Source organism: Halyomorpha halys, unplaced genomic scaffold (assembly GCF_000696795.3).
Source record: "Halyomorpha halys isolate HHAL.00 unplaced genomic scaffold, Hhal_1.1 Scaffold18.1, whole genome shotgun sequence".
NCBI classification, from domain to species: Eukaryota; Metazoa; Arthropoda; class Insecta; order Hemiptera; family Pentatomidae; genus Halyomorpha; species Halyomorpha halys.
The window spans coordinates 711,756-724,660 of record NW_027114407.1 but is presented as its reverse complement, the minus strand read 5'-3'; the positions used below and the strand labels follow the sequence as shown (position 1 = coordinate 724,660).

Below are 12,905 nucleotides of genomic sequence, written 5' to 3'. Positions count from 1 at the left end.
ATCCGGTTTATTAAAAGTTGTATTAAGTAGATTGTCTCTGAAAGATTGGACTTATAAGAGAAATAAAAGGTTTTGAGACTATAATGGATAGAATTTAAATTATTTATTTTTAAAAAAATTTACCAGTCTCAAGAAAATATTAAGATTATAAATTAAAAAAGAATTTAAGTTTTATTTGGACAAATCCCCCACTATCAACTAGCTCGTACCCCTAGTTAACGGTTAACACAAAATACAAACTATTAAAGTAAATAATTAAATATATGTATATAGTTGACTGTAAAGATTTAAATATAAGATGGTCAGGGTTGCGGTCAAAAAAAGAAGAACAAATAGTTTAAAACTATTTTAATATCCTATAGGGACATTAAAATAGTTTTAAACTATTTGTTCTTCTTTTTTTGACCGCAACCCTGACCATCTTCTTATATTTAAATAATTAAATATATAATTAAAATAGCCTACAACCAAATAAACTATATTACTCACCAGAAATATTATTGTTGAAGAACCACATAGTAGCTCGTGTTATTGATTCAAACATCCTGTTATGAAGGTTAATTGAAGCTTGCATGCAACTGTAGAAAAAGTAAAACGATCTGAAAAGGGTCACAATTATTGTAGCCACAGTTAATCCAGTAAATACATAAATGCATGTATCTCTCGAGAAAACAAAAGCATATGGAGCTTCTTTCGTAGAAGTGATGGTACTATTAAAGACACTAGTAATGTTGCTTATTTGGGCACTTAGTGCGGAGGTAACATTCCTTGAGCCTGAATCTGTACTTTCCAGACTATAAAAGTATTCTTCTATGTTAACCCTAAAAAAAAGTAATAATAATCAGGAAAAATAAATAAATTAAAAGATAACAATTGATATACTAATTAGAAATTATTATCAATCATAGTACAAATACAGAGAGTGAGGTAGCCAAATGAGTAAGGTATTGTGCTACTAACTCAAAGGACCCCATTTCAAATCCGACTATGGTAGATAATTATTTATTGTTATTGTAGCCATGAGTCAATCTTGTGGGTTTGGGTGCTCTCCTCAAATGGCACATTTATTTTTTTATTAAGTTTTGAATCTGACTTAGATATCAAATTTCAAATAACCTTGTTTGGTAAAATGATAAAGGAAAAAGTCATGAAGTTATGATTCAATTTACCAATCATTGTGATAACAGTAAGAAGAGTCTGTCAAAATGAAACATACCAGATCTATAAGATTCTTAATTGTTAGCAGGTTTTTTCAAGCCCACATCATAAATTTTTGAGAGGTTAACAAACTTAAAAGATAGCAACAATATTAATAACTATATAAACATATAGATAACATTAAATGTAACAATTAAGAGATAAATAAAAAAAAGGAACACACATGGTGAATATAGTAAACATTTAAATGATGAGAATAAAAAATTACTAGGTGGGGTATGTATATCAAAGTAATAAAAATAATTTATACACATTAGATAAATTTAGTACACCAATCACATTAGCACTCTCGTCATACTTTTCTCTTAATTTCTTGTAATGATAATATTGTAAAACTTATACAACTGCTTTATGTTTTATTTTGAAAACCACCTCTTACATCAGGGGTTCCCAAAAGTTTTTCACCACCGCCACCCTTATTGGGCTAAAACATTTTCACAGCACCCTTGTTAAACAAAAAAAAAGAATGTTGGGCCTTAAAATAATTAAATATGTAAGAAATAAAGAAAAAACAGTAAATGCTGGAATGTGTTGTAGAAAATAGTTTTATTATTTGATTTGTAAATAAATTAATCAATTAAAATAAATAAATTTGTAATATTAGATGGCGACACTATAACACTGCTGGAAACAAAGAAATAGACATATTTCTTTGATCTGAGCTCAGTCGGTCAGGCGTCTATTAATGGAAACATATGCTCTTTGTCTTTCTTTATAAAACCCTCTTTAAATTCCACAATAGAATGTAATGTGTATTTGCTTTTAAATTTTTTTTTTTTTGTGATATTTTGAATTTGGGGCAGGACCCCCAAGATATACTCGGGGCACTCAGTTTGGGAACCACTGCAATAAGAAATATTACAAATTAAAAATAACTAATAAAAAAATTCAGCAAACCCCTAATTCAGTATCACAGATATATAGGTAAGTGAAAACAAAAAGGAACACTCATATTTATTAATTTCTTCATATATGCAAGGCTTTAGGGCATATATCCTCAGAAAATATATTAAAATAATAAATCTCATAATCTATATAACTTTCTATGTGTAAATGGTATTGCCTTTAATTTGTCACGACAAAACTAATACAAAACACAGTAATAAGACAATATTTAAATTATTATGTTATTGTAATTTATCCTTTATAACAATGTAAGACAAACTCATAGAAAGAAGCAATTATTTTTTTAATGTAAGTCAAATAATACTATACTTCAAACGATTATTTTTTATTATCAAATTTTTATCCAAATTCTTTGGGTCACAGTTTGTTCATATTTTTGATAGAAAAATTGCTTATCTTTATTTATGTCTCATTTATCATAAGCGCATATATCCTCATAAAAGATATTAAATGACTAACAAAAAAAAACTATTTTATTGTTATTTTACTATTTCACATTTTATTAAGTTAATAAAAACATTAAAGAATGTACAATTATTCATCCATAGTAAATTATAACTAATTAAGAACACGCTTGGATAAATAAGATTGAAAAAGTATACACCGCTTTTAAATCCGATCAATAAAATAAATAAAATGATAATAATTCGACTGACTGTTTAGAGATGGCAGCACAAATCAAGGAGAGTAGAAAATAATAGTTTCAATAACTGCCGTAAGATGTCAGCACCATCCAGACAGCCGTTTTCGCAATCCTTATGTAGTAGAAAATATTTATAATAATAGTTCAACTAACTGCCTAAAGGTAGCAGCACAAATCAAGAATAGTAAAAAATAATAGTTCCAATAACTGCCGCAAGGTGCCAGCACCATCCAGAAAGCCATTTACGAAGGCTAGCAGGAAAATTTTTGTTTTGTATTAGGAGAGTAGGAGTTAACAGGAGCTCACTCGATCAGACCCTAACCATCCTTAGAGCTCCTATAAACTCCTACTCTCCTAATACAAAACAAAAAATGTTCTACAAGATTTCGGAGAGTTGTCTAGATGGTGCTGGCACCTTGCGGCGTTTATTGGAACTATTATTTTCTACCCTCCTTGATTTGTGCTGCTACCTTTAGGCAGTTAGTTGAACTATTATTATAAATATTTTCTAGTACATAAGGATTGCGAAAACGGCTGTCTGGATGGTGCTGACATCTTACGGTGGTTATTGAAACTATTATTTTCTACCCTACTTGATTTGTGCTGCCATCTCTACACAGTCAGTCAAATTATTATCATTTTATTTATTTTATTGATCGGATTTAAAAGCGGTGTATACTTTTTCAATCTTATTTATCCAAGCGTGTTCTTAATTAGTTATAATTTACTATGGATGAATAATTGTACATTCTTTAATGTTTTTATTAACTTAATAAAATGTGAAATAGTAAAATAACAATAAAATAGTTTTTTTTTTGTTAGTCATTTAATTTCTTTTATGAGGACATATGCGCTTATTATAAATGAGACATAAATAAAGATAAGCAATTTTTCTATCAAAAAGTCAGTCGAATTATTATCATTTTATTTATTTTATTGATCGGATTTAAAAGAGATTTATACTTTTTCAATCTTATTTATCCAAGCGTGTTCTTAATTAGTTATTACTTACTATGGATGAATAATTGTACATTCTTTTATGCTTTTATTAACTTAATTAACTGTGAAATAGTAAAATAAAAATAAAATATTGTTTTTAATATGTATTATTATTTGTAACAATACACTGTGAGTGAACATTGCATTGTTATAAAAGATCTAGAAACTACAAATAATATAAGAATTTAATTCTGATTTAAATAATAAGTAGTAAATTAGTTTTGTTATGATAAATTAAACGTTTACATAGATAAAGAGAGTCAGTCTTTTAATATCTTTTATTAGAACATATGCTCCATAACAGTTTATTATAAATGAAGAAATAAGGAAAGATGAGCAATTTTGCTATTAAAAATATGAACAAACTGTGACTAAAAGTATTGGGGAAAAAATTTGATAATAAAATATAATAATTTAAAGTATTATTTGGCTTAGATTAAAACAAATAATTGCTTCTTTCTAAGAGTTTGTCCTACATTTTTATAAAGGATAAATGACAATAACATAATAATTTAAATATTGTCTTACTACTGTGTTTTATATTAGTTTTGTCATAACAAATTAAAGACTATTCTGCTTACTTATAGAAATGTATATAAATCAAGAGAGTTGTGCTTTTAATATATTTTCTGAGGGTATATATATAAATGATGTATAATAAAATATATTATCATTTGACTCTAACTGTTAAAATAGTAATTATCAATCACAATGATAAAACAAAATATTTTTAGAACCTTATGAATGAAAAACTCACAATTTTAAAAAATAAAACTCTATAAAATTAATTTTTTTTTTCATATTTCAATGCCCATAGAAGCACACCTAGAGTTGTGACTCTCTCCCCATTCAACAAAATTATAGCCTGATCAGACTTTTTTGTTTTCAGTCTCATATTGGAGGCCTAATGCAGTGGGGGAAATGGTTCCCACAATTTCTGAACTGTTTCAAAATGTTCATAGTTTGACAAAAAATACTTTTTGACCAAAAATTACATAAATTAACCATGATATCAACTTTAAAAAAATTTTAATATCATTTTGGCGATAAAATAGATTTTACTTGAACTATTTTAAATATAGAAGTATGGTTCTGGATTTTGTGGGAAAAAAATGAGGTGAAAGCTGTTAAGGAAATACCATATTGAAATAGTTGAAACTATAACAAAACAACTTAATTAAAAAACATTGAGGTGTATCTTATAACCTTCCCTACTTCATAATTTTAGAAATAATACTCTATAAATTTAAAAATTTTAAAAAACAAAAATATATTATTTTTATATATAGCTGTATATTGAATAAATAGGTTATAATGTAACCATAACTATTAAAGCAATTTTTTTTTGTTTAAAAAACCATAAGCTCCGCTGCCCCAAGGATGGCAACTTCAGATCTTCATTTGTTAACTTATGTTTAAAATGAAAATTGTACTCTTAAATTTACATTAATTTTTAAAATGTCATTGTTATAATTCCTTAGCTTTCTCAACTCTCCAACCTCAGTGAGGATGATAGTCTAGAGCTCTACAGGAAAAATCTTGCCTGTGGGATTAGCGGAATGAAATCTAGCTAAAGAAACTTTTAGGAAACCTTTCACCAGCATGTCTGTCCTTTACACGAATAAGAAATAATGAGAACAACTAAATAGAAGGGTGTATAGTATATATTTTTAATTAACAATTAATTAATTTCCTGAAACTATCATGATTCTATAACAAAATAATTTATTTCTTGAGGTTATTTTATATATTCCATATGATTAGGTATATTTAACTTAATATTGATAATTTTGCCTCCTAATGTCAGATTGGATTAGGTCAAATGTAAATGTAGCCTAAGAGTAAAATTTAATTAATTTTAACACATGTGTGCCAAACAAATTTATATATGTCAATAATGTTTAGCACACATAAAAAGAGGTTTTGCACTTAATATGTTATCTTTCTTGGCCACAATCCGAATCAACTTCTCATTGCTTACTGTACTTTGATATTAAATTATTTTAAGAAGGCAATAATTGTAATAACAAACCAGTAAGTGATCCAGTAGTCACCACCACTAGCAAGAGCCTGAGAAAAAATGCACAAAAAGAATATGAAGAGACTTTTGCAGCAACCACCTCCTGCGGTAAGATAGGCCCTATAGACTCTTCCGCTAACAGAGCCTTTAGTTTGAGCTTCAGCAACCTCTACTGGAAAATCTTTGTTTATTTCACCATATATTGAAGATGCTAAACTCTAAAAAAAAAAAAATACTAATAATAATCAAATTGTAATAAAACATTGCCAATTATTAATATTTTTCAAGACTTTAGTGACAAAATTGGGAAAAGTACTATTTGGATATGTCTCAAAGTAGGAATTGTACTTTTAGTACTCATAATTCTCCAATACTATGCTATCTTCAACTCTCTCAATCAATCAAAGGAGCCACTATTTCTTCAAGAGCCACAACTTCTTCAACTACCTTTGACTATGGTTGAAATACTGAGCATTGTTAAACTAGACTGAGTAAGGTACTAATTTTTATAGAGTTGAGTGAAGTAAGAAAGCCTCTGTAAAGTAAAGTAAAATTACAGGGCTTTATTCGGATTTGAATCAAGATTGTTCATTACTCACTAGACTACTCAGCAGCTTCACTGGTTTAAATGTAGTTTTCATAATTTATACTAATCATATTACCAGGCAGTGTAGTAAAGTCAATGAGTTGCCCATAGGATCCTGGTTTCTTGTAATGATTGTTATAAAGTGAACATTAACCTTTACAAGTATGAGAATTTAAAAAATAGCAATGCAGATAAAAACAAACCTGAATAGAAGTATGTCTGCTCTCAACTGTTCGAATTATAGGCTTTTCTTCGACAACTTCCTTTTGATCTTTTTCAGACATTAACTTGGTAAAATCAAGGCCTGATTTTTGAAGTGTCTCATTGGAACCAATTGCTGAAACAGTCCCCTATAAATAATATTTTATAAATGACGAGTTAAGAGGACAGATTTAGAATAGAATTTGATCATAATGTTTTTGTTGAACTTAAGTACACTTAAAAAAAAATATTTTTACATTTTCGAGTAATACAATTTGATCTACACTGTCGAGGTATTGCAACTGGTGAGTGATAAGAATGACTGTCTTGTTCTTCAAATAACCTGAAATAAAAACAAACATGAAAATTTAGCAATTAAATTCCAACAAATATTTTTATCATGAAGATATTAACAATAATTTAAATGATTGAATAATAAAGGGGCAGGTGCATTCAAGGGAGGCCAGCTGTCATTGGAAAATATTGTTGTTCGCACACAGTTTTTCTCCGAGACTACTGTGTTTAATTTGGTGCCATAGTCATACAGGATCCTGTGATGGTCCTCAAAAATTGACATTACTATCTACTAATTTTTAAATTATTTTTTTAGGTTTTTATGACAATGTCAAAATACCATTTTATTTTTTGTTATAATTAAAAGTTATTTTTTTAATAAACCATTAAGTAATAATATGCATTTTTGAGTTCTGTTTACTTCTTCTAAACAGACACCTCTTTGTAATAGGAAGAAGAATCTTCGCCATGGGGTCCATTATACCAGAGGTTTCAATGAAATATGCAATATAGTAAATACATAATATAGAGATATTTATTTACTAACCTTGAATGCAATCTTCAAATAAATGTTTTCCAACATGGGTATCCACTGCTGATAAAGGATCATCCAAAAGATAGACATCGGCATCCTTATAAACAGCTCTGAAATAAATAAACAGACCAATCTATATTAACTAATTCATAAAAATTTAATGAATGAATCATAAACAAATAAATATTTGCAAAGAGTAATCAAGGATTAGTAGTTCTCTGACTCATTTAAATACTACAATACTCTAAACTAATGTTCAAAATCAATCAATAATATTTCTGCCAAATTTTTACAAAATTATTTTTCCATAAAATAAAATTTATTTAAATTTAAATAATAAAATTTTCACTTTGAAAATATCATTCAAAATACAGTGGTTCATCGTCTATCATTTTTAAACCAATTTTTCAGACAAAAGTTAAATATAGTGGTGAAACAAATCTTTAGTTTACAAGATCAAAAATTCACAAGTACTAGCCATTAAAAAAATGTATTATTGTATGAAAAAGACCGTCAGACAGTAGAACATCAGGGCTGTTATAAAGGTGGGGAAACATGCTAAGGACCTTCCATTTCAGATATTTCTTTGTTTGAGGGTGAATGATAAGGAGGATTGTTCTCTAACTGAAATATCATTTTATTATGACCAAAGTAGCCTACTTTTCTTTTAAAACGTATTCCATCTGCTCTTTCAAGTTGTTCAGTTTCAATGACTTTAGAAGCAGCTCAAAGTGTACATCATCTAAAGGAGAACCTGATCCAGCCTCATCTTGAAGGTGTCATTGTGTGTCGTTCCCAGAATTGAACTGTGCAAATGTAAATGCTGCCATATAATGATGCATCACATTTTCACTTTCCATTGCAAAATTTTCTTTAGCTATTGCCTATTCACTTATTCTTTCTTTTCTGAAGTGCCTCAGAAGATGACAAATAACAGTTTTTACCACCAATATTTTCAGTGAAATTTATAAAATGAAATGAAAGCAGAGATTGTTGGTATGCATAATTAAACAAAGGATTAGGCAAAGAAAACAACAATGGATTGTTTATATTTTATAAGGATAAGGAGTCTCATAAGAATTAAAACACTTGACTTGAATGTCAGCAATGAATTAATGAACAAAGACTTTTGTATTGACCTAGCAGGCTAGATGGAATTGGCTCTTGAGATCTTATTTCTGTCTTTATTTTCCCTGATCTAATGATCACTGTGTCAAGATATGCAAAACCTATCCACACTTCTTCATCACCAGAAAAATGGACATATTTTTTTCTTGTTTGCCTTAAATGACCATACAACTACAAATAGTTGTTAATTAGTATCATGATCCCTATTTGACAGTCTTGTCTGATTCACGATAATTTGAGACATAAGTCAAACTATCCATATACAACTGGAACTCTAAGACTTTTAATATTTGTGACAGATTCAAATGATACTTTTCTGAATAAAAAAGTAAATCAAATAATAATAATAATAATACCTATTAACTATGTTTATGACTAGAACAACTTTTTTCAAGATAAATAAAAGACATGTTTTAATTATGTATCTATAATATATTAAGCTGAAAAAAAAGTGATACTACAATTAATTATATTGACTGACCTCGCAAGATTGATTCTCGCTCGTTGGCCCCCACTTAAGGAGGAACCTCTTTCTCCCACAATAGTCTTATCACCATATGGAAAAAGCTCAAAATCAGTCCGAAGGGAACAGACATTCACAACTTGCCTATATCTGTCACGATCATACTCAAGACCGAAAAGAATATTCTGACGTACACTCCCATTGAAAAGCCATGGCTCTTGAGAAGCATAAGATAGTTGACCGTTAACTTGTATCGATCCACTTGTGAGGTTTAATTCCCTTAAAATAGCATGGAAAAGTGATGTCTAAAAACAAAAAATGCAGAATAAGCTTGTTTGATTTCTTAATTTGTAAAAGTATTAACAACTCACTTCATAATAACTCCACATCCACAGAACAAAAAGGTTTATATATTATTATATTTAATGTTAAAAATTTATAATGTAAAAAAAGAAAACCAATAGTTTTTATGAAATTTTGTATATTAATTTTAAAACTTAGAAGACTAGGGCATACTAGTCTGTGAGAAAATGTCCATACAAATTTATCATTTTGATTATTTTTCAATGAATTGAAAGTAAATTAGAGTGTTTGCTAAAGATTTCTCCTTAATAATACCTAAAGGAATGAAACATTGGAGTGAAAAAGGATCAAAAGAAGTTTTTTTTAAACAGTATTTAGTTGCAAATTATGGTCTTAACTCTCAATTATTATCATTTTCCTTTTTATAAAAAAAAATATATATATAGAAAAACTGGGCCAAAAAATAAACTTGTAGAAATGAAATATAGCTAATTGTGATAAAATTTAATAAAAAATATTTTTATAACTCATCTAATAATAAATATGTGTAGTATCAATCTATAAAACCTTACTAAAAAAAATGGAATTTATCAAATATCATTTCATCATTATGACAACTAAAAATGCCTGTAACTATATTTTACTGACAAGTAAAAAATTACAATGAAAAAGTTTAATGGACTGTAGATAATGCTAAATGGAACTTTAATAAAGAAATAATATTACTACTCAAGGAATAAGGAAAATTTTTAATTATTCACACTACACTTTAAAAATGGTGAAAATGTCAAATATATAGAATGATTTATGTAAATAACTTACTATGATTAGAAAAACATTAAATTTTAAATTTCAAAAGGTGATACCATCTAAATAATGAACAATAATATTTATTTTTTTTTAGGATAAAAGATATATTCTCTTTGTAGTCTAATTAAATTAATTTAAATAATTTTATAAAAATATAACTTGGGAAATGGTCCCAAAATAACTGAGTGAAAAAAAAAATTTAATTTTATGGAAATACTTTTCATATTGATAACAGTTTTTATTAAAAATGATGTTTAACATATACTAATAAAATTGAATTCCAACTAAACTAAATCCTAATTGACCTATTATTTTATAACTAAATCAAATCTAAATACTTAAAAAAAAACCCTGTACCTTCCCGGACCCAACCGGCCCAATAATAGTTGTCAGTTTTCCAGGAACTACATCAAATGTAATATTGTTGAGTGTATTTTCATGTGAGCTTTCCACCCATTTAGCAGTAACATTCTCCATGAAAATACCAGGCTTCTCTGTTTTCCCTGTAAAGTGAACAGCCGTGATAGGAACTTTCTTATCATCCTTAAGGATACCATTACTTTCTGAATTTGTTTTCCCTTTAGCTTTAAGTGCATGTTTTGGTTTCCTCAGTTCTTCATCACTAATCAGTAAAAATGCCTGTAAATAAAATTATAGTTAGACGTATTTTTTTTATTTTTGATATTTATATATCAAATTGATGTATGATATTGATATTATTTATTTATCAGATCATTCTTATTTACACGAAATAGAAGTTCTTAACATTTAATTTTATAAGGTGCAAGTATGTAAGACCTAATTTCAAAAAATTAACAAATTTCTACGCAAGTGAAACAGGCTTTCAGTAAGCATATTTTATTGATAGATTAAATTTTAATAAAATTTCAAAACTAAAAAGTATATTGTAGAAATATTTTAGTCTTCATAGCAATAGTGTTAATGCATACAATTTAAATGAAGAAAGAAAAATAGTCTGGGTTTGGACGTTATACTAATGAATATTTTATATCTAACTTTTTTAATCTTATTGGGAATCATTCTTTTATTCTAATTTAATTTTTTTATATTAACTATAAAATCTAGACAACTAAACTTCCCCATCATTATTTTTTAAATCAAAATTACAATAGATATGAAGTAACTTAAGTTGGTAAAGATTTAAAGAATATCCAACACTTATTTTTGAATATAAAAATGTAACGAAGCAGCAATATAAATTAAAAAAGACTTTTCATTGTTATAATGTAGTTAGCTATATCAGCTTTGGTCATGCTTATTATGGAGGAAGAAGATACAGCTTTTCACCAGTTCTTAAACCTAACAAATTTGCTCTAAGTTTTAGTTCAATGTCTGCTATTAATGGCTGAGGGCATTTGTGGAAAATTATTATATCATTTAAAATTTGAGCTAAAGTAATTTTCACACTTTCAAGTAAGTGTGAGCAAACTTTTTTTATTGAAACAAAAGATAAATAGTGACCATGGTCATGATAAACTGTGAAATAAATTAAATAAATTTTAAATGAAAATAGTTTTGAGTTTAAATTGAAAATATGCTGAGAAGAGTGAAAAAATAAGTCAATCCGACAGACAAAGAATTCAAATGGAGTATTTAAACAAAAATCAATGACTTTTTTAATATATTGTAATTTTAAGTGTACTAACTAAGTTTTTCCTACTTAGGTTTATTTATATAAGGAATTATTCTTCCTAGAAACACTATATGTTCTTCCCAATGATCGAATAATGTCCTAATGTCCTTGTTCTAAAAAGCAATAAAGGTAAATATTTTGGAAATAAAAAAGTCTTAAAATATAAATTTTACTGATTTAATTGATGTTTAAGTTGAGAAAGGTTAATACAATTTAATTTTTTTTGTGTGTGTAAAAATTGTTTAGACAGTTGTAATTTTATTTGTATGTTTAAAGAAACCCAGTAATAATAAAATTTGAATATATCAAACAACAAATCGATCCAATTGATTGATTTGGAATCAATCAGATCAATTTATATTATACAATGTCAATTTATTAGAAAACAAATAGAGACAAGGTAGATCAATAGCATGTTATGAAATTTATTCAAAATGAAATTAAAATATTTTCTATTTTTTTTCTCTTTAGGAAATTAATTTACTCTCCTCTTATAATTTTTTTATTGGATTATTCAACAATAATCAATTATAAAAAATATACCCCTGAAGATGAAAGGACCATACGAAATATATGTTTCCAATGTGAAAATAATTTAAAAAAGAAATTAAAATAAGAAGTTAAATTAATTTCCCAAAGAGAAAAAAATAGAAAGTAAAATAAAAACCTTTGAAAATTAAAACACTGAAGAAATCAAAATATTTTTATTATAAAATATAAACAAATAAAAAATAATACCTCAAAATTGGTGACACTGACAGGATCATCTTTCCATTATAACATTCACAATGAATACAATTTTTAGAATAAATATTATTTGAAAGATAACACCACAAGAGAAAAATGCTTTATTTGACAATGTTGCACAAATACATTGGGGTGCTACAATACACACTATACACATCAATCCATGACTAAACATACATAAACTACCAATAAGAAATCATAACAATATATTAAAGGACAAAATGGTGCTCTTATTCGTGAATCTATCTTAAATGACCTTTTAAAATTAACATTGGTTCCTAGTAGCTGTCTATATATGAAATTTCTATTTTTCTATATGATGAATTATTTTGCAGTATGAAATTTTACTATTCAACAGCATCACTATTATAGTAACTAAAAAACAGAAATTATTTAGT

General features: G+C 27.1%; 1 protein-coding gene across 1 annotated transcript in view; it reads right to left on the bottom strand.

The window, feature by feature from the left end:
- The window catches only part of LOC106680452 (probable multidrug resistance-associated protein lethal(2)03659), a 47,074-nt gene that overhangs the window by 10,732 nt on the left and 23,437 nt on the right, over window positions 1-12,905 (bottom strand). Inside the window, exons 10-16 of the mRNA XM_014420175.3 lie at window positions 10,464-10,745; window positions 9,012-9,298; window positions 7,415-7,512; window positions 6,831-6,916; window positions 6,576-6,722; window positions 5,799-6,004; window positions 490-821 (exon numbers count right to left, since the gene is read on the bottom strand). Coding sequence (XP_014275661.1) covers window positions 490-821; window positions 5,799-6,004; window positions 6,576-6,722; window positions 6,831-6,916; window positions 7,415-7,512; window positions 9,012-9,298; window positions 10,464-10,745 — 1,438 coding nt within the window. The remainder of the gene's footprint in view (window positions 1-489; window positions 822-5,798; window positions 6,005-6,575; window positions 6,723-6,830; window positions 6,917-7,414; window positions 7,513-9,011; window positions 9,299-10,463; window positions 10,746-12,905) is intronic.